The sequence below is a fragment of the Crinia signifera genome, chromosome 8 (assembly GCF_055691185.1).
Source record: "Crinia signifera chromosome 8, ASM5569118v1, whole genome shotgun sequence".
NCBI classification, from domain to species: Eukaryota; Metazoa; Chordata; class Amphibia; order Anura; family Myobatrachidae; genus Crinia; species Crinia signifera.
The window spans coordinates 17,052,378-17,074,279 of NC_139224.1; the positions used below are offsets into that span (position 1 = coordinate 17,052,378).

A 21,902-nucleotide genomic window follows, 5' to 3' on the forward strand; every position below is an offset into this window, starting at 1 on the left:
TCACCTGCATTACCCTCTGTGTTCTGTAACCAGCATAACGAGCAAAAGAGATGGGCACATTAATGAGCCTTTGTATGTAGCTGCTTTTGGTTGCTTTGTCATCTATGTACTACTACACACTGGGCGATTTCAGGACGTTTTCTAAGTGACCTCACTAGACTTTTATAGGGATCGGTAACATTTTCCTCTGTGCTGTGACAGTAACATGAAAGGAGAGGGCATTTATTGCGCGTGGTGTAAGACCGTATATTTCTAGAGTATCCCTTGTTCTAAATGCAATTTGTCATCAATATAAAGCAGGCTGTAACCCGAGTGTGTTCCATTCCAGGAAATGGACAGATTCTTTTCAACCACGAATGAGGGGCCGGCCTTCTTTTCCATTTCGGGGTGGAGCGGGTGCCCAGAGTTCTCACTTTGGCAGCGATGGAAGTCTTCCTTATAACCGCAGGGAGGTTGGGACAGGCCAGCATGCAGCGTGGGAGGAGGGCCGAATACCAACAGAAGAGCCGGTGAATTACCTCTCCAGAAGGGGGCGCCCTCCAGTGAATTACAGGGCAGTAGGTCTCCAAGAGGAAGAAGAGATGCGAGACATGCACTATCGAGAACCGAACATGCTGGGAAATGAGTTTAGGAACCGGCTGGCCCCTGATATGGATTATAGAAAGAAGGAAGCATCCTATGTGGACCACAGAGAGAGGGGAAGACCTGATGTGGATTATAGGCATGAAGAGGAACCAGCCATTGCCTACAGAGAGAGACTTCCACCCCCTTCAATATTTCGAGAGCGAGAAAGTTTGGAATACAGGAAGCGGATGGCTGCGGAGGCGGAGCTCCGGGAGAGAGCAGCGTTAGAACTGGAGCATAGGGATAGGTTGGCTACAGCGATGGATTACAGAGACAGGGAAGTCACCGAATTAGAATATAAGCGGAGATTAAATATCTTGTTAGAACGAAGAGAAAGAGAGACTGCCTTGTTGGAGATGAGAGAGAGGGATGCGGCAGAGATACTGCTGTTAGACAGAGGGTCATCAGACCTAATCAGGGAGCGGGAGGCTGCGGCAATAGCACTCAGGGAGCGGGAGGCTCTGGCACTCAGGGAGAGGGAGGCGGTGGCCATGGCCTTGAGGGAGAGGGAGGTTATGGAACTGCGGGAAAGAATGGCAATGAACTACAGAGAAAGGGCCGGTGCTGGACATTACAGAGAGTCTGCAGATCACAATGTAAGAGCTACAGAGAGTGACGCTAAAAGGATGAAGGAGTCTAATATGGAGACTCACGTGTTAGACCGAGATAGAGGACTAGATTACAGGGAGAGGGTGATCATAGATTACTCCGGCAGTGACAACAGAGCATCGCAGTATAGGGAGAAAGAGACTGCAGGCTTGGATTATATGGGGGTAGAGTACAAAAAAGATGGAGGTCCAGAGGAGCCTGCCGGGTTGGGGTACAGACCAGAAACATTGCTTGCTCAGTACGAAAATATGGAGGTTCAAGGGTTCAGCTTCCAAAAATGTACAGACATAGACTACCGCGGTAAAGAGACCGTCAACGCTGATTACCGGGATAATGAAATCAGAGACTCCGACTATCGAAACCGAGTGAATACAGGTTTAGGTTACAGAGACATGGAGTCTGTGGATTCAGATTACCGGGATAAAGAGCAAACGAAGTCATATTACCAGGAAAGGCAGAGTGCCGATTCAGATTACCGCGGAGGTCACCCAGTGGCGGCAGACAGCAAGGATTCACATTCCATGGCATCTGCTCCGACTGAGAGCAAAGTGGCAACCGATTATACTAAAGTGCCAACTTGTGTCCCAGCGCCAAAAGAATCCCCCCCTGTCTTCAAAGAGCCCGTCCCTAAGGCAGTTGATGGCGGAATCCCATTTCTGTCTGCTTTGCCTGATGTAAAATCTGAAGCCCCTCACCAGAATGGTGCGAAGAGCACTGCTACCACAAAGACCGAAGGACAGACCAAGCCTAAAGCATCTAGCTGTCCTGGGAAACTAGACACGGACTTCAGGGAGCCATCAAAACCAGATCCTAAACCTGTTCCCAAAGTGGTGGCAGAGAAGGCGGCGGGGTATACAGACAGCTCCAGCAAGGAGACTTGCCCCAGTGACCAAGATTTACGCCAGAAAGAAAACCTCAGTAAGGAATCCAAAGTATTGAAAGTTGATCAAGACTTCCGATCAGGAGAATACAAGCGACAAAAGGACGAGGACCTCCGAGTGGGAAAGGTGCAATCCCCAGCGGATCTCCTTAATCAGAGCGCCTTGCTTTTTGACTTTCTAAAAATGGCAGCTAAGGAACTAAAACAGCAGAGAGAGAAAGTGAGCGTCCGGCAAGAGCCTGGAGGACCATCTGTCCCCCATACATCCGAGACTCCAGCCTCCAATGTGTTGCCTCCTCCAGCCTCCAATGTGTTGCCTCCTCCAGCCTCCAATGTGTTGCCTCCTCCAGCCTCCAATGTGTTGCCTCCTCCAGCCTCCAATGTGTTGCCTCCTCCAGCCCAGGATACAGCATCTGCCAAGCCCGCTGCACCAGAGAGCGTAGCTCCTGCAGTGAGATTTATAGGTAGTGAGGACACGGATTATAGGAAAATAGAGTTCAATGACGTAGACCTGAGAGGAGACATTGATTTTAGAGTTGGACAACAAGCGAAGGGTTTGGACAAGCGATCGCAGGAGGGACCTCAGCCTGGGAGTAAGGTATTTATATTGCTTACACCGATGTGTAGGGGGCTTTTATTAGCACGGGGGGGTTATCTATCCTACTTAGGTCAGTACTGTATCATTGCTGTTGGTGGGCAAACCTAGTGGACAAATTCCTCTTCCTGTTATCAAGACCCAAGATGACGTTGTTCATACTTATTGCGCTTTCCCCATACAGATGTGCAGATACGTGGGTGTATCTGGCTTTGTGTACAGGCGTGTTTCTCTGTACACGGGGCTACATGGGCTGACAGTCATATGGCAAATTGTGTATGCTTACCAAATCAGCCGCTATGTCGGCATAGTGTGTACACAGCCTTAGGGTTGACTGGGGCTGGGGTACGCGGATGTTGGAATGCTCGGATTTGGCTACACATGGGGTATTCATTAGGGGAACTAGGAGAGGAGAGTATAGGGCTAAGGCCTCAATTAGAGGGAACTGGAGACGAGTGTGAAAGGAGAATATTGACAGGGAGAAGAGATGATTACAGGTCACTGTTCAGTTATGGGAGACCAGACTGTTACATCTGCTCCTCAGTATTGTGCGTGTGAGGGCCCTGGTGGGCGGGGCGGTTGGTGTGGGGGGTTGTTGTGCGCGTTGGGGTGGTGGTGTGCAGGACCACACAGGGAGTTGGTGTAGCATGCTTTATATGTGATTTCCTCCTTAGGATAAAGACTATAGGAGGGTGGCCATACCTGATGGGGCCACTAGAATAATATGGCTGGATGGACTGCCAACAGGAGCGTCTAGAGAAGAAGTAAGTGACTGCATGCTGCCGCAGATGGCGCTGATCATCGCTGTAATGTGGACCTTTCCAACGTCATTCAGGCCTCAGTAATTTATATACCATTACTGTTATTTATATAGTGAGTACATGGCTACTGGGGCACAATACAGTGTACGGTTAGTGAATGTGCATGTTCCGGTTGGCGTTTTATTGGGGTACTGTGTATCTGTGAGCAAATGTGTGTTGTATTGTGGTGCTGTGTATTGGTCAGTGTGCGGGTGTGTTGTGTTGGGGTACTATTGGAGAGTGTACCGGCATGTGTTGTATTGGGGTGCTGCGTATCTGTGTGGGTGCGTTATGCGGGTGTGTTGGATTGGGGTTCTGTGTATCTGTGAGTGTGCGTTATGCAGGTGTGTTGTATTGGGGTGGTGTGGCTCTGTTTGTATTGTGGTGCAGTCCTGTATATAAGTCAGTTGTGTACATGGTGCTGGTGTGTGTTGTTGTGTTGTATCGTTGGGTGTGTTGTCGGGTACTGTGTATCAGGTGTTTATTGTTGTACTGTTTATCTGTGAGTGTGTGGGTGTCTTTTGCATTGGGGTACTGTGTATCTGAGTGTGTGGGTGTATTGGGCTACTGTGTATCTGTGAGTGTGCGGGGGGGTGTGTTGTATTGGGCTACTGTGTATCTGTGAGTATGCGGGTGTGTGTTGTATTGGGGTACTGTGTATCTGAGTATGCGGGTGTGTGTTGTATTGGGCTACTGTGTATCTGAGTATTCGGGTGTGTGTTGTATTGGGCTACTGTGTATCTGTGAGTGTGCGGGTGTGTGTTGTATTGGGCTAAAGTGTATCTGTGAGTGTGCGGGTGTGTGTTGTATTGGTGTGTGGGGTGTGTGTTGTATTGGGGTACTGTGTATCTGTGATTGTGGCGGTATGTGTTGTATTGGGGCACTGTGTATCTGATTGTGGCGGTATGTGTTGTATTGGGGCACTGTGTATCTGAGTGTGCAGGGTATGTGTTGTATTGGTGTATGTGTTGTATTGGGGCACTGTGTATCAGTGCATTGTTTAGTGACGTCAGTATTGGGAAGAGGTTGTGTCCAGCAGGTTACACGCGTATCTGTCTGCACTGCTGTGTTCTCAGACGCTCTCTCTTCCGCAGATCCTGTCCACACTGAGTGGTTCCCACAAGCTGCCCGTTAGTGGTGTGAATCTGATTGGATATATCCCAGGTGAGTGTTAATGTTGGCCTGTCAGATACTACAACGTGAACATTGGTTGTCACAGCTTGGCCCAAAATGCAGGAACTGTATCAGACTTAAGTCCAACCCGTTTGCTGCTTCTCAGTTACTGTGATAAATTAGTGACACAGGGCAGTATATTGCCGAGTGAGGAGGATTGTTTGTATGGCGGGAGAGTCTGCCGCCTCTCCCCTACATGCTGTGCCATGCCATAGTTCCAGGGTCACACCACCCTCTGAGCACAGTAGTGAAGTCCTGTAACTTACAAGATCAGAAGTGACGCAGAATGGCGAGTCTTCCATGACTACCGGAGCTCCATTCCTCATGGTGTAATAGACATTTCCTCACACACGCCTGTGACCGGACGTTATGGATGATCTGTCTGTAAGACCACCGCAACAATAATTCCAGCAGGCCGCAACAATTATGCGCATGAGAGCTTGTCGTGACATAGAAGAAATGCGGCCTAGCTGGGACTGGCCGGAACACTCTTGTCAGCGGAGACCTAGGTAGAGCAGGCCGGAAACTGTAGGTCCCGGTGCAGACGCTGCCTGGTGCACTGTTGGGAGAATGTGCTGTGATCAGAAGAGGCGTGCTTGTGTTTCTCCTCTGCTCCCCGTTTAGGGGGAAATATAAATGTTTATTATTATTATTATTTTTTTTTTTACAAATTCCTTTTAATGATGGTAAAATGTTTTGTTTTGTGTTAAAGTGGATTAAATTGTTTTTAATGCATATTCCATATGTGCAAAAGACATTGTAAGAGTCATTCCCCTTGCAATAAATTTGGAACGCATAATGCCATGTACAGTAAAATGTTCTCTTATTGGAACGGCTCAATGTGGTCATTCAGCACCTCCATATTTTGGGAAATTATAAAAAGCCAAAGGCAAGTTCTCTATATAGTTGGGAGTCTGCCCTCGTACCTGGCACCAGCGCACAGGCAGGTCCCCTATACAGCTGGGAGTCTGCCCTCGTACCTGGCACCAGCGCACAGGCAGGTCCTCTATACAGCTGGGAGTCTGCCCTCGTACCTGGCACCAGCGCACAGGCAGGTCCTCTATACAGCTGGGAGTCTGCCCTCGAACCTGGCACCAGCGCACAGGCAGGTCCTCTATACAGCTGAGAGTCTGCCCTCGTACCTGGCACCAGCGCACAGGCAGGACCTCTATACAGCTGGGAGTCTGCCCTCGTACCTGGCACCAGCGCACAGGCAGGACCTCTATACAGCTGGGAGTCTGCCCTCGTACCTGGCGCCAGCGCACAGGCAGGTCCTCTATACAGCTTGGAGTCTGTCCTCGTACCTGGCACCAGCGCACAGGCAGGACCTCTATACAGCTGGGAGTCTGTCCTCGTACCTGGCACCAGCGCAAATGCAGGTCCTCTATACAGCTGGGAGTCTGCCCTCGTACCTGGCACCAGCGCACAGGCAGGTCCTCTATACAGCTGGGAGTCTGCCCTCGTACCTGGCACCAGCGCAAATGCAGGTCCTCTATACAGATGGGAGTCTGTAAACAGTGGGCGTTCAGAGTTCTCCTGGAACCACAGCTAGCGTTCTATGGTCACCAATCATACACTAGATAGATGAGCTAGCGATGGGGGGGGGTATTCCCATTGGCCGGCCTTTGTTGCTTGAATACATGCGCAGGTTACAGTATAGTGCATGCCACTGCCAAATGATTATGGACTCGTGTAGGCCACGGGACTCTGGTGTAATGTTACTGCGGATGGTCTGTGCATTGACTGTACCTGGATTATTGTGATGATATTACAGTGCATATATGATGTCTCTGTTCTCCTAATGTAGTACTAACTGGCCTCCCATCTATATCACATGCTGTCCCCAGGTTACAGCCTCGGCTCTGTCTGCGTGGAGTTTTCCCTCGTGGAAGAGGCCGTCGGATGCATGGAAGCCAACAAGGTTGCTTTGTCCACCGGTTCAGCTCTGCTGTGGAAGGATGGAGAGGAGGGGTTCAGGGGGAAATGTGGGGGTTTTTCCTATGGCACTTGCAGGGGGGAGTCACTAGCTTGTTCAGTACCTGTGACGGACAGACCTGGTGTCCTCTGCGTGCCATACATTGTGTGTGTGAGACGTGAGCGAGATGCCACACACTGCCACGCACAGATGGCGTGAGGTCCCGGCTCCAGTGTAATAGTACACGGTTACCTCAGGGTGGCGCTGCTGTATGCCTTCTCCAGTCAGTCCAGTTACTGCATTCCAGCCAAACTGTCCAGGATCTAGGTAAATATGCAGCGACCAATAGGGATGCAGATGTGGTACAAACAATGACTACATTTATCGCCATCTGAGTAGGGTCCTGGCGTTTAGGGCCTGTGTGTCCAAGCGCACGCGCTAGTTATAGGGATTCTCCAAGTGTGCTGTATACAGTGACAAACAGGATACAGCTGACACTTCTTCATAGTAGAGGGTCTGGAAGACTCACCGATAGTAGGAATCATTGTCCTCTATGACGACAAACTGAAATGTCATTCACTGTGCCCTGCTTACCCGCTGCCGCTAGTGGTCATTTATTTTCACACACACAAACTGCCTGTCCCGCCAAAGCTAACAGGGATCCAGTCATTGTAACTGGCAGCAATGTAAGATCCTAGGGCAGTGGTTCCCAACCCTGGTCCTCAAGTACCCCCAACAGTGCATGTTTTCCAGGTCTCCACACAGAATCACAAGTGCTATAATTAGCTCCACCTGTGGATCTTTTAAAATGTGCCTGAATAATGAGTGCACCTGCCGGGTGACTTGGAAAACGTGCACTGTTGGGGGTACTTGAGGACCAGGGTTGGGAACCACTGTCCTAGGGGGATGTCCTCTGTGGGTTAACACCTCCTGCAAAACCCTGTAATATTTTATGTGGGGTCTCTCCCCTTTAAACCTCCATAGTTACCGGATTACTGCTCTGTTTGACAGCGGAAGTAGCCCATTGTTCTGGCCACCGTTGCGGTATCGGGTGTACAGTGTCTGACCCAGTTCCTAGAGATCTGTGGTCTTTATGGGGTAATGGGAAGGTACCAGGGGAGAGACCCCCCCACTGATTTACCCCTTACAGCGTTCGGCCCTTTCACATCGAGTCCCAGGTCACATTGTAATATCGCTGCTGGTACAGATGACACGTTCTATAGAATATCGCTCAGCGCCCACTTTCTCCGGTCAGATAACGTTTTCTTATGTACTTCCGCCAGCATATTCCTTTGCGCTTAACAATTTGTTAGAACTTTATTTCCCAGGCATAATTTTTGCACATGGTAGTATGCATCTTTGCCAAGGCTGCGCAGAGCTCCTGGTCATCCTCACTGATAATGTGCCTCATTTTTTGCTTAATAAGTATTTCGGGCAGCAGCGGCTAGGGAGTCCTAGTGCAGTTGTAGCCAACCCTAGCCCTCGAGAGCTACCAACAGTTCACATATTCCAGACAACCTAGCTGCTGCGCAGCTGCACTCATTAATCACTGACACATTTTAAAAGATCCACAGATGGAGCTAATTAGCTCACTTGTGATTCTGTGAGGAGACCTGCAAAACATGCACTGTTGGTAGCTCTCGAGGACTAGGTTTGGCTACCCCAGTTCTAGAGCATTGTCTGCATTTCTTATCTAGGCACCATAAACTTAACAAAGATCTGTTGACACTGTGTCGACTACATATCCTAAAGCTCCTGGCAGTTTCTGTATGGACGTTAGGACATGGAATGGCACAGGGTTGGGTGATGGTAACCATGAACTTTATCTATGAAGCGCCAGTAATCCTCACAGTGCTTTACAATGAATATAAGCAGTCACCGTACATACTGGAACATCTATGATCTACCTCCAGACTCGTAAATTACGTTCTACACCCGCGTGGCCGGGACCTGCCCATGCTCGTGGTCCTATCATTTAAGGAGGCCGCAGCAGCAGCTGACGAATAGCATTACTGCGCGGCCAGTAAAGAACCTGTCTCTGTCCCTAGGGAGCACATCTGGGGTTGTCTTATAGAGATGCCACCCTGTCTTCTGTGGAGGAACAGCGCTAGACATTGGTAGCATGTTAACAAGGACGATTTAATTCTGTTCCGGTATATGGGGATGAAGTGGCTGTTCCATTATTTTCTTTCTTTCCGTGCTCCTCCATCTGTAGTATAGGTACCAGGGGCCTAATTCAGCTTGGATCGCTAATCAGCAAATTCACAAATCAGCCGATTATGGAATGACTGCGTACGCGTGAGTAAATAGCGAAAGAAAATGCGTATGGATCGTAATGCCACTTTCTGTGTGTGTGTCGGACAATAACAGGAGTTTTAGGGGTAGGTTTCGGACATCCGCACCGGCCTCGGTAAGACGGTCTAAGTCGCAGATCAGCAGAATCCTCAGAGCACAGGCGCTAAAGTCCTTTATATATTTTATTTATGGCCATTGCGTATGGTTCTGCAAGTGGACAGTGATCTGCTATCGGTTTACATTTCTTTGGCAGAATTGCACGGGGCGTATTCTCTCTGTCTGGGTGGCGGCTATCTACTCGCAATCGGCTGCAAGTTTAGTATTAGACCCAATGTATCATACATCTCGCCCCTGCGGGGAGTTAAGTGCAGAGGCGCATGCAGTGACTGGGTGCACAAATATCAGCAGCTACATAGATCTCTTCCTCCCTGCCGGTGACTGATCACTGCGATGAGTGAACCTGTGATGGAGAGGTGCGCAGCGTTGCGAGGCAAGACTGGGAGGCATCGGCACAATTGGGGAGGATCGATCCGGTCTACCTGCAGAAGCAACGGCGCATAAATAATACCGAAGCGTCTTTCACTTTGTCCGCGGTTTACTCCTTTAAATATCATCAATTTGGCGCCATATGTAAGTTAAGTGCTATAGGGTCTGAGTACTCCGATTATGCTAATTAACAGTATGAGTGACACCTGAAATTTTTTTTTGTTAAAAAACAATGTTTACACTCCTTTTGGAGTAAATAGAGAGTCCCCAGTTGGTACCTATCTTTCCCTACCTTCCAGTTAGCCGGCGGTGCAGCTCAGCGGCGGTCAGATGATGTTCCCCCACGGCTCCGTTTCTCCGTGTCACAACGGAATTGCAGCTTCCGGGTTCTGTTCAGCCGGCACAGTCTCCGATTCTGCGGCTGCTTGGTGTAGGGAGTTGATGGAGTACAGTAGTTTCTCTATTTTCAGCTCCCTATGTAAGTTACCTTCCAGAAGACACAGACTTCTGCACCCCTCCTCCATTCCTCGACCAGCGCAAGCCTTCCAATCCAGTACCCCAGTGGTCACCTTTCTATTTGGTGGCTAAAAGAAGGGGAGTTCCTAGTCTCATTAGATGGGGGGCAATGTGTCCAGCGTGTGGATATTGTGCAGAAAACAGGTGGCCGCCGATCATTCCTGGCCTTTGTAGTGCTCCTGGGCAGACCTTACAGCGAGATAGAAAGGTTTGGCTCATTGGATAGAAACGCATAAGGTCAAAGCCACTAGGTCGACATGCATGAAGGTTGACTGGGTCAGGTGAGGGGGTTCTCACTTTTTTTACCCAAATGTTGTCAGTAAAAAAAGGTGCACTCGTCATGCTTCGGGGACGGTAGCTCGCTACGCTTGGCACACTATTTTATTCTCCCACCACCTGTTGTCTGCTCAAAAAAAAAGTGAAAAACACCACGTTGAACTTTTGACTGACCCCTAATGACGCCGTCGTTCTAACCCCATGTCAACCTAGTGTCCCATCTAAAAAGTATCCCTTTTGGATGGTAGATACAGCAGTTCTTTCACAAGACATCTAGTACAAAGCGGCCGGGAGACCTGGGATGCCGTGTGTTCCCGAGAGGAGGAATTGTTGGCTTTTATCTATTACTATACCATTGCCGCCCTGACTGTAAGATGGAACCATGATCTATCGCATTCTGCTCCGAACCACACATTATAGAAGTGTCTCCCAAGCTGAGAGCCAACAGAGGATTATCACCCCCCCAGCTGTGGAAACTCTGGATCTACGTGACCTGCCCCAGAGCCCATTACACCTACGCAAGAGGCTGCCACCATTCTGGTAACGTGAGCCCGCACCAGGTTGTGCCCTCCGTGTTTCTGCTGCATTGGGTCCATTTCTCTTCTGCACCGGTCTGATTTCTATTCGCCCACTTGGAACTTTCGGTGACCCCTCTAGAATCACACGCACACACTGATTGCGCTGACCAGATACAGTGAAGACTGGTCTCTTGGCCGTTTCCAGGCTTTAAGTTTCATGAGTGATCTGAAACTAAGATCAAACCTTAGGCAGTTCTTATAGCCGTTGATTGCCACCCATCTGTGATGACCTCTGACCATGTGTCTAGTGTCGTTAGGGGGACTGATACAAAGAATATTCATTATGAGCTTCTTATTCCCCATACACATGGGGTAACTGAGTCTCCATGCTGAGCAATGTAGTGTAATGCAGATCGCTCAGCACACAGCAATGCACCAGGGATGTGTGCTGAGTGATCTGGCATGGCCAGTGTTTTCTGGTGAGAGAACCCTTGCGATGACTAGAGTTAAACTGCATGCGGTATAAATCTAGTCCGGCACGTGGTAGCACGCATGTCGCTGGGATGCCTAAACCACGGAGTGGTTCTTGCTTTATATCTACAACGGTGCTACAATCACCTCATGTGCATTCCATCCCTAATGGGTGACTGTTCTCTTCCTGGCTTGTTGCCACTTGTCTCCGAGTCCCTGATATGAGGAATGGGCTGAACGTAATAACTGTCATTGACTTGGATTTCCACCGTGTGAGATCAGCTTTTCTCATCGGTTACAGATTGCATGTCTTTTGCCTCCTTCCCGTTTTTTAAGTGAGGGCCCCATGCACTGAGTGGATTACAATCACTAAACATTTACTGCAACCGTTCTACCTCTTGTAGGGGTACGTAGGGGGTAGGATATGTTTCACCCCTAGTAGCCAGGCATTGGGATATATTTGGTACCCCAAATTTGAAGGAATGTTGTAGCATGGCGGGAGGGTGTTCTTTAGCTCCCCTGCCTGGCCGTGTCCTCTTGAGGTCACCACCTCTTTCTTCCATGGTCTTCGCCGTTTTCTAGTTCCAAGGTCAGATGAACTAGGAATGTTGTGGCTCCCAGCAACATCGATTGTAATGCCAGTGTAGGGTCCTGCACGTTTTTGTTTTGCTCTGCCTCCAATCGTGAGTCATCTTGTCAGAGAAGCTTATACGATTGTTTTTTTTTCCTTGTGTGTTGCCCTCTAGCTATCCTTACATGTGACACTGGATGCTTATGTCCAGTCTTGTGGTGAAGGGCCTGTGTATAACTGTTGTTCCCAGTTCACGTGAAACGTTGAATGACTATTGGTGCCTTGTGCCCCACAACATAAGGCCCACACCTTTACCCCATTCTCCTCCTTAATAGGATGCTATGGAATTAGTGAGGACCGGGTTTGCATTGATAGATTAGCAGCCAGATGCTTTACCGGTTCCCTGTCGGCCTGCATAGTGGATGGCGCATTGGTCAGTGGCAGAATCCTCTTTCAGTCACAACTAGAGAGGATAATATGGAGTGGAAGTTTCATTCCTTCCCCCCACACTTGTTTCCTTTTTCTCTTCCATAATATCCTGAGAAGAGTTAGCCCAGAGTTCCCTGTAGATACAGCTTTCCCTATGGCTTAGTAGACATGGAGTGTCTTATATGAGACCCTGAGAAGGGAGCAGGCCCAGAGTTCCCTGCAGGTGCATCTTTGTCTATGGCTTAGTGGACATGGAGCATCCTCCATAAGACCCTGAGAATAGAGCAGGCCCAGAGTACCCTGCAGGTGCATCTTTCTCTATGGCTTAGTGGACATGGAGCATCCTCCAGAAGGTTCTGAGAATAGAGTAGGCCCGGAGTTCCCTGCAGGTGCAGCTTTTGCTTAGTGGACATGGAGCGTCCTCCATGAGACCCTGAGAATAGAGTAGGCCCAGAGTTCCCTGCAGGTGCAGCTTTCTCTGTCGCTTAGTGGACATGGAGCGTACTCCATGAGATCCTGAGAAGAAAGCAGGCCCGGAGTTCTCTGAAGGTGCATCTTTGTCTATGGCTTAGTGGACATGGAGTGTCCTCCATGAGACCCTGAGAATCTTGTTCACTGCAGGTGCATCTTTCTCTATGGCTTAGTGGACATGGAGCATCCTCCATAAGACCCTGAGAATAGAGCAGGCCCGGAGTTCCCTGCAGGTGCAGCTTTCTCTATGGCTTAGTGGACATGGAGCGTCCTCCAGAAGGTTCCGAGAATAGAGTAGGCCCGGAGTTCCCTGCTGGTGCAGCTTTCTCTATGGCTTAGTGGACATGGAGCGTCCTCCAGAAGGTTCCGAGAATAGAGTAGGCCCGGAGTTCCCTGCTGGTGCAGCTTTCGCTTAGTGGACATGGAGCGTCCTCCATGAGACCCTGAGAAGAGAGCCGGCCCGGAGTTCCCTGCAGGTGCAGCTTTCTCTATGGCTTAGTGGACATGGAGCGTCCTCCATAAGACCCTGAGAATAGAGTAGGCCCAGAGTTCCCTGCAGGTGCAGCTTTCTCTATTGCTTAGTGGACATGGAGCGTCCTCCATAAGACACTGAGAAGAGAGCCGGCCCGGGGTTCCCTGCAGGTGCAGCTTTCTCTATGGCTTAGTGGACATGGAGCGTCCTCCATAAGACCCTGAGAATAGAGTAGGCCCAGAGTTCCCTGCAGGTGCAGCTTTCTCTATTGCTTAGTGGACATGGAGTGTCCTCCATGAGACCCTGAGAAGAAAGCAGGTCAGGTCTGAAGGTGTATCTTTGTTTATGGCTTAGTGGACATCCATAAGAAAAAAAGACCAGTTTGAGTGGTGCGCTATCAATAGCAGCCGGCACTGGGTTGTCAGGGCCAAAGCAATATGTAGAAATATGGAAAAGTATGTGCCAGCGCTAGCTGCTTCAATAAGATATACTCGACGGTTCTAATAAAATGTATAAATTTATCATCCTCCAGAAGACCCCGAGAATAGAGCAGGCCCGGAGTTCCCTGCAGGTGCAGCTTTCTCTATCGTATAGTGGACATGGAGCGTTCTCCATAAGACCCTGAGAAGAGAGCAGGCCTGGAGTTCCCCTGCAGGTGCAGCTTTCTCTATCGCACAGTGGACATGGAGCGTTCTCCATAAGACCCTGAGAAGAGAGCAGGCCTGGAGTTCCCCTGCAGGTGCAGCTTTCTCTATGGCTTAGTGGACATGGAGCGTCCTCCATGAGACCCTGAGAATAGAGCAAGCCCCGAATTTCCTGCAGGTGCATCTTTGTCTATGGCTTAGTGTACATGGAGCGTCCTCCATGAGACCTTGAGAAAAGAGCAGGCTTGGAGATCCCTGCAGGTGCAGCTTTCTCTATCGCTTAGTGGACATGGAGCGTTCTCCATAAGACACTGAGAAGAGAGCAGGCCTGGAGTTCCCTGCAGGTGCAGCTTTCTCTATGGCTTAGTGGACATGAAGCGTCCTCCATGAGACCCTGAGAATCGAGTTCCTTCAGGTGCGGTTCCTCTATGGCTTAGTGGACATGGAGCATCCTCCATAAGACCCCGAGAATAGAGCAGGCCCGGAGTTCCCTGCAGGTGCAGCTTTCTCTATCGTATAGTGGACATGGAGCGTTCTCCATAAGACCCTGAGAAGAGAGCAGGCCTGGAGTTCCCCTGCAGGTGCAGCTTTCTCTATCGCACAGTGGACATGGAGCGTTCTCCATAAGACCCTGAGAAGAGAGCAGGCCTGGAGTTCCCCTGCAGGTGCAGCTTTCTCTATGGCTTAGTGGACATGGAGCGTCCTCCATGAGACCCTGAGAATAGAGCAAGCCCCGAATTCCCTGCAGGTGCATCTTTGTCTATGGCTTAGTGTACATGGAGCGTCCTCCATGAGACCTTGAGAAAAGAGCAGGCCTGGAGTTCCCTGCAGGTGCAGCTTTCTCTATCGCTTAGTGGACATGACGCAGCTTCAACATGTATGGCTATTGACAGTAAGTACAGAGACACCGTTCTGGCATTGAGGTTTATTATTTTGTTAGAGAGGAAGCTGGGCTAATGAATGTGGGAGCGGGCATATATGCAGTCGGATGGTGGTTATGGGAATACTACCGGGTTTGACATGTTCTCAGTGCTGAGCAGGTAATATTCTCATCCACCTAAACAGGGAACAATTACATGTAAATGACCAGTCTCTTTTGCTTGTGTGTGTATATATGCGATGGTGGAAATACAATGTTAATAGTATTAAAATATTGCCAATTTTTTTTTTTTTTTTTTTTTTTAACATTGATGTCCAACGTTGGCCCTCCAGATGTTGTGAAGCTACACATCCCAGCATGCTTTGCAATGGTTTTGGCATTCTCTAATAGCAAAACTGTGGCAAAGCATGCTGGGATGTGTAGTTTCACAACATCTGGAGGGCCAACGTTGGACATGCCTGATCTAAGCAAATTGTGGTGATAATTAGTGTATAAAGCCTTTAGCCATCTGAAATACTGACCCTTTACTGGGTATTGTGTAGTGAATTCAAATGTTGCACCCATTTCCCCCCTCCAATAACGTTCAGGCCATGTCCCTAGGGGCACTTGCGTTCTCCTGCCGAGACCTCGTATTCCCAGCTACAGCCAGTTACAGACTACACCCCAGAGTTCTGTTTGCTGATCACTGTAATTATTGTCCATTATTTTTCAGGGGACTGTGCATTTTAAAGGAAAGAAGATCAGCCTAAAATATATTCCCAATTCAGACCGGTGGAACTGTCAGCAGGTGAAGTGATATAACTGAACCCTAAAACCTGCTTTTTGGGGAAGATTATATATTAATGCATTTCATGTCTTTGTATTCCTGTAGTGTAAGACCATAAATGTGTTGTCTAAAGAGAGGTGCTGGCAGTGCAGTGCTCTGCGGGCAGGTAAGTGTCTACCCTGTAACTCTTCCTGGTATGCTTCTAGTTCTGAGCAGCAGTCTCCAACTATGTCTACTCCTCCAGCGCTCACTACATTCTCCTCCATCTGTGATGCTGTGTCCTAGACCTACCCTCTACTCCTCCCTTCTCCAGTACTCACTACATTCTCCTCCATCTATGATGCTGTGTCCTAGACCTACTCCTTCTCCAGCGCTCACTACATTCTCCTCCATCTATGATGCTGTGTCCTAGACCTACTCCTTCTCCAGCGCTCACTACATTCTCCTCCATCTGTGATGCTGTGTCCTAGACCTCTACCCTCTACTCCTCCCTTCTCCAGCACTCACTACATTCTCCTCCATCTATGATCAAGTGTCCCAGACCTTCCTTCTACTCCTCCTTCCTCCAGTACTCACTACATTATCCTCCATCTATGATCAAGTGTCCCAGACCTTCCTTCTACTCCTCCTTCCTCCAGTACTCACTACATTCTCCTCCCATCTATGATCAAGTGTCCCAGACCTTCCTTCTACTCCTCCTTCTTCCAGCACTCACTACATTCTCCATCTATGATACCATGTCCTAGACCTAAACTCCAGCGTACTCTGCAACTGCATTCTCCTGTCTGTCCTCCAGCATTCCCCCTAAAACTACCTTCTCTCCTAACCCACTTCCAATCTCCGACCTTCTGTGACCTGAGACCTTTCCTTCTTCTTGCCCCCTAAAATCCTGTTTCCCATCACTCACATTCCCTTTTTTTTTTTGTTTTTTACTACTGTGCAGGATCCGATCACCTGCTCATCAGAGATACCCAGAAGGCTCCCACAACGTCATACAGCTTTTCGTCTCCGCGTGGCAGGAAGCGCAAGGCTAAGCAAAATTCCACTGCCCGCAGCCCAGACAAGTCTAAGGAAAAGACCCCGCCGAGGGAAAGAAGTCCTTTGAGGACCAAAAAAGGCACAAAGCCAGGGCTGTCGGAGAGTGCAAGTAAGCAAGGGAACCCGTGTGTAGCAAAGAGATTAAATCTTACCCTTTGGGTTAAGTGTTCTTAGCCTACCTCAGTTATGAAGAGGCTTCATTACCACGTCTACTGTTGCCCACTGGTAGTTCCCAGCTCCCTGCAGTGTTTCTTCGATCAGGTTTGTATGGATAATCGCATGGAACACTGGCAGGGATAACAATTTAGCCGTAGTTCCTGTGGTGATCTCTACAGTATGACAGGTTCTCTTTCATATGATGTGGACATTTGAAGAGTAATATTGGCTGTGGAATTTGGGAACGTTACATTCTGGTTGAGATCTTCAGTTTCTTCAAATTGTCTGCCACAAATCTGAGTGTCCTGTTCATGCGATGGTCCGTAAGGTACTAAGTCGAAGAAGAATCTTGGCTCTGTACTCCTCTCTCCTCTCCTCTATGACCTGTTAGTTGGTTTCTAACTTTTTTGCATTTTGGGATACTTGAGGCCCAGGGTTGGGAACCACTGTCTGATGTGATTCCTATGGTATAGTTGATATGCGTCCCCAAGCAAGGGAGTTTGTCATGTTTCCATTAGGCCAGGAAAGCCTGTTCTCTACAAAGATGGCATTTCCTGCCGTCCTTCTTCTCTGTGGTTTGGCACCGGGTCTTATCGGTTCTCTGGCCCACATATGAACCACATTTCAATGTGGCGGCCAAGGATTTGTAGGGAAGATGCTGAAAATACTGATCCCAGCTGGCTATTGGATACTAAAGGCGGAGACTTGTAAAGTTAATTATGTCCTAACCTCTGACCCCAGTGTGTCATTTATACATCCGTGTGCATTGTTCTCCTCTGACTCTTCTCATCTCCGTTACACAGCTGTCATCGTTAGGGGAATCGGCTTAAACACATCTGCGCAGAGCTTGGTGAAAGTGCTGAAACCTTACGTGCAGATATCGGCAAGCAATGTCCGCATCATGAGAAACCGCAAAACCGATCGTCGTGGCTTTGGCTTCATAGATCTGAAGAGTCACAAGGTGGGAGAAAGGATGGTGGTCCGGTCACTCCATATGACTTGTTGTATACCAATACTTAGTGTGTATGTATACTTGTAGTATGGACACTGGTTATGGGTCACTGGAGCTTAGCACAAACCTAGAACAGGGACCAGGTAAGAACTCTGCAGAAACAGTCTCTGGAATTGTACAATGGGACTCTATGTAACGAACAAGCCATAGATCAGGTGTTGTGTCTATAGGGGTTTGTGTGTGTGTGTGTGTGTGTGTGTGTGTATATAATATATATATATATATATATATATATATATATATATATATATATATATATATATATATATATATATATATATATATATATATATATATATATATTATAATAGAACAATTACTGACAGTAGTCCATATCATTCAGATGGCATTGCTACCTAGGCAGTGCACCTGTATGCATACAGTATATATGGCTCCTCTGTTACCAATCTGGACTATGTCCGTTTACTGTAAAGCACGATTCATGCAGCCATGTTGTGGCTGCTCTATACTGAGTCCTGATTTGCCATCATTCTCCTGGCATTACCAGGGTATATATTCCTGGGGCTAGGTGTAAAGCTCAGTACACACTAAGCGATATTACAAACAATGGGGCAGATGTATTAAGCCTTAGCAAGAGCTAAATGCAAGTGTGATAAGGAGAGATAAACGTCCAGCCAATCAGCTCCTTACTGACTTTTTTCAAACACAGCCTGTAACATGGCAGTTGGCAGGTGATTGGCTGGACGTTTATCTCTCTTTATCACCCTTGCATTTATCTCTTGTTAAGGCTTAATGGCCCCATTTTGAGGATGATGTCATCTAGTGTACGCTAAATATCTGCGCGGGGAACTTCACGGAACGATAACATTAATGGTATTGTTCAGCGTGTATTGTTCTACCGGGAGTTTAAGGGGAATCGTTGACAATATTCATAAACTATATCTAGTGTGGATTGGGCTTGGGATCCATGGAGAGCAGCAGTACAGGCGGATGCGATGGGTCTGGCTGACTGAGGAATCAGGAGCAATCTGCTTTGTGAAGGATATTTATTTGGAATATGAGTAATAGTATATTAATAGTAACAATGGATTCGGCTCTTGGAGGGCTGAGGTGTTGCTGTCATTTTAGGCTCTGGGCCTTTATTTTACGCTGGGGCAGATGCATTAACCCTTAAAAAGAGATAAACACGAGAGTGCTAAATGTCCAGCCAATCAGCTCCTAACTGCTATTTTTCAGACTGTCTAACATGACAGTTAGGAGCTGATTGGCTGGATGTTTATCACTCTCGCGTTTATCTCTTTGCAAGGCTTAGTACATCTGCGCCAGAGTTTTGGTTATTACCTTACTGAATTCTTATTGGCAATGTGATCACTGCTAACAAATTGATGTTCTCTTCACACCAGGAGGCGATACGGCTGACCGTGCTGGTGCGTGAACTGAAACCACCGCTCACGATAGATGGGAAGCCAATCATTGTGGATCTGGCAGTTGGGCGGAAGAAGTACGTGTGCCGCACAATATATGTTGTATCTTGTTGGACATTGGAGAGAGAAGATGTGAACTGAGTGTAAAGCTGGGGGGGGCCCTGCTGGGGGTTTGTGCCAGGGGCCACACTGGGGTCTGTGCCGGGGGTGATGGGGGCCACGCTGGGGTGTGCAAGTACAGTCATGTGGTGTGTTTCCATGGGCTGGTGTAAAGATTATTGGTCACAAGCAGGTGAAATGTCCTCCTGAACCCATTCCCAGTTGCAGTTTGGGAGCCTAGAACCTTTCTTGTTCTCCATACTGTGTTCTGGGACATCAGTGCATTGTTATATTGTATAGTAGATCTAAGCATCTTCTCTGCTTCCCCATAGGAACGAACAGCCAGAGCCTCAGATAGAGGGTAAAGGGATTCCAGGAAAGGTGAGGATCCTGTCATTCAGTGTGAAACAATGGCATAGATAAGATGATCAGTCTGGTCCCTCCTCTAGAACGCTCCACCAATGGGAGAACTGGTCCAGTCATAACTCTGGGCCTCGTCCTGCATGACGGGTGAGGGCCCCTGGGCCAGTGATAGCTCTGGGCCTCATCTGGCTAAAAATATTTGAATCTTTCGGCCATTTCCAACCCATCACGTAGCAGCACTGAGGGGCAATGATCTGTAGGAAGATTTCTTACAATATGTGAGGCCTAAAATGATCACAAAAGTCTTAAATAGGTACTTGTGTAGTTTCACGGCGCCGGAAGTGCAGAGGCTCGCGTGCCGCTCTAGCTATGAAACTTGGCAGCCTGCCAGAGGCTCTGTTTCACTGTGCGCGTGCCGCTCTAGCTCTGTCTGACTGAGCTCGTGCTGCTCTAGCTGTACATAAACAGCGTAGCGGCCGGCCAGCAGCAGCAGCGCTGCCCAGGCGCTGACAGGTCAATGTCACTGTGGCACTTGTAGTTCCACAGTGAAATAGTAAGCACCTGGGCACCGCTGACAACGGGGGTATGTTAAAGTGGACACCCCAACACAGCGATGCCGGGGCTTCTAAACCGTACGCGAGATTCAGACGCAACTGCTTCTGAATCTCGAGTCACATAGATAGCCGCTAAGAAGCCGGAAAGCCTGGATTCAGACGTGGCCCTAGGGGAACACTATTGAAACCCACCCTCAGTGCCACTAGTGGACGCCACAGCTGTGGACCGTGTAAATCCTACTATCCACGCCCAACCGAAGCCTTTTCATACCCCCACTATACACGTCAGCATGGAGTTGAGAATAGATTAGTGTACCTCACCGAGCCCAAAGCGTGGCGAGCGGACGCTGACACCTGTGAAGCCCGCCAGGGGACGCGGATAGCTGTGAAGGTATCCGCGTCCCCTCGCTGCGCTCGCCACACTAATCTATTCTCAACTCCACGCTGACGTGGATAGTGGGGGTATGAAAAGGCCGTAGGACGCGTACCGCCGCCCCTCGCGGCGCTCGCCACGCTTCGGGTGAGCGTGGATAGTGGGATTTACACGTCCACAGCTGTGGCGTCCACTAGTGGCACTGAGGGTGGGTTTCAGGCTTCTTAGCGGCTATCTATGTGACTCGAGATTCAGACGCAGTTGCGTCTGAATCTCGCGTACAGTTAAGAAGCCCCGGCATCGCTGTGCCGGGGTGTCCACTTTAACAAACCCCCCGTTGTCAGCGGTGCCCAGGCGCTACCTATTTCACTGTGGAACTACAAGTGCCACAGTGACATTGACCTGTCAGCGCCTGGGCAGCGCTGCTGCTGGCCGGCCGCTACGCTGTTTACGTACAGCTAGAGCGGCACGAGCTCAGTCAGACAGAGCTAGAGCGGCACGCGCACAGTGAAACAGAGCCTCTGGCAGGCTGCCAAGTTTCATAGCTAGAGCGGCACGCGAGCCTCTGCACTTCCGGCGCCGTGAAACCCTTAAATATTGTAGTATTAACTCACTGTGTCATTGTACATAATCTACATCAAAGGGATGGGGTAAGGAGGTAAATAAAGGTAATGAACAGGGTTAGATTGTCCTCGTTTTCATTATTTAACAAACGGTCCAAAGCTTTTCGCAGATCACATTGTGATCCCAGAATAAAATATGCAGGATTTAGAAACCATATCAACCATTGAGATTGTTCTGTTTCTTTTGTGGAAAATGTCAAATAATGATTTTGAAATTTTTTCATTTTTATTGAGAAACAGCATAAAAAGCCCATAAAGAGGTTTACATTGAGATCTCGTCCAAGTCTCCAGCTCAATTTGATGAGATGCAAATGCAATTTGTAAAAAAAAAAAAAGGATAATGGCGGTTTTATATTACCATTACAGCTTTATAGACATGACGTCACAAGCAGTGTCCTATCAGCCTAAGATTGGGGTGTTCTGTACACCCATGACATTTATTGCACCCCATGTCATTGGTCTGAAATGGTCAATCTGATGCCTGTGTTGATTTGCTGTGGAATAACCCTGTACTGTATACACAGATGTATAATAAGCAGAAGTTGTATATCAATATAACATGCGCTGTTTCTGCTCACAGGGCCGGAGGAGGGGCAGACGCCTACGCAGAAAATTCCGGGGTTTGAGAGGAAATGGTAAGAAGTTAAGAATGTGCCGGCCAGTGTGTGTACGCCTCCATATGTTACTATAGCCAGACATGCAACCATAGTAGAATACAGATTTTACTGCATCGTATCCTGTGCTATCTCCCAGAGCAGCATCCTCCAGCCGTATAGCAGTGAGGTATAGAGGCAGCCTGCCCAGGAGAGCGTAGTGTACCCTGTGCTCTCTCTCCCGGAGCAGCATCCTCCAGCCGTATAGCAGTGAGGTATAGAGGCAGCCTGCCCAGGAGAGCGTAGTGTATCCTG

At 48.7% G+C, this 21,902-nt stretch overlaps 1 protein-coding gene across 4 annotated transcripts in view; it reads left to right on the plus strand.

Annotated features, from left to right (window-relative positions):
• RBM6 (RNA binding motif protein 6) overlaps positions 1-21,902 on the plus strand; it is a 38,325-nt gene that overhangs the window by 3,949 nt on the left and 12,474 nt on the right. For all 4 annotated transcript variants that reach the window (XM_083155840.1, XM_083155842.1, XM_083155843.1 and 1 more), the window contains exons 3-13: positions 329-2,711; positions 3,383-3,472; positions 4,603-4,672; positions 6,529-6,602; positions 15,338-15,412; positions 15,497-15,557; positions 16,335-16,538; positions 17,389-17,546; positions 18,962-19,059; positions 19,414-19,462; positions 21,575-21,629. In XM_083155840.1, coding sequence (XP_083011966.1) covers positions 329-2,711; positions 3,383-3,472; positions 4,603-4,672; positions 6,529-6,602; positions 15,338-15,412; positions 15,497-15,557; positions 16,335-16,538; positions 17,389-17,546; positions 18,962-19,059; positions 19,414-19,462; positions 21,575-21,629 — 3,317 coding nt within the window. The remainder of the gene's footprint in view (positions 1-328; positions 2,712-3,382; positions 3,473-4,602; positions 4,673-6,528; positions 6,603-15,337; positions 15,413-15,496; positions 15,558-16,334; positions 16,539-17,388; positions 17,547-18,961; positions 19,060-19,413; positions 19,463-21,574; positions 21,630-21,902) is intronic.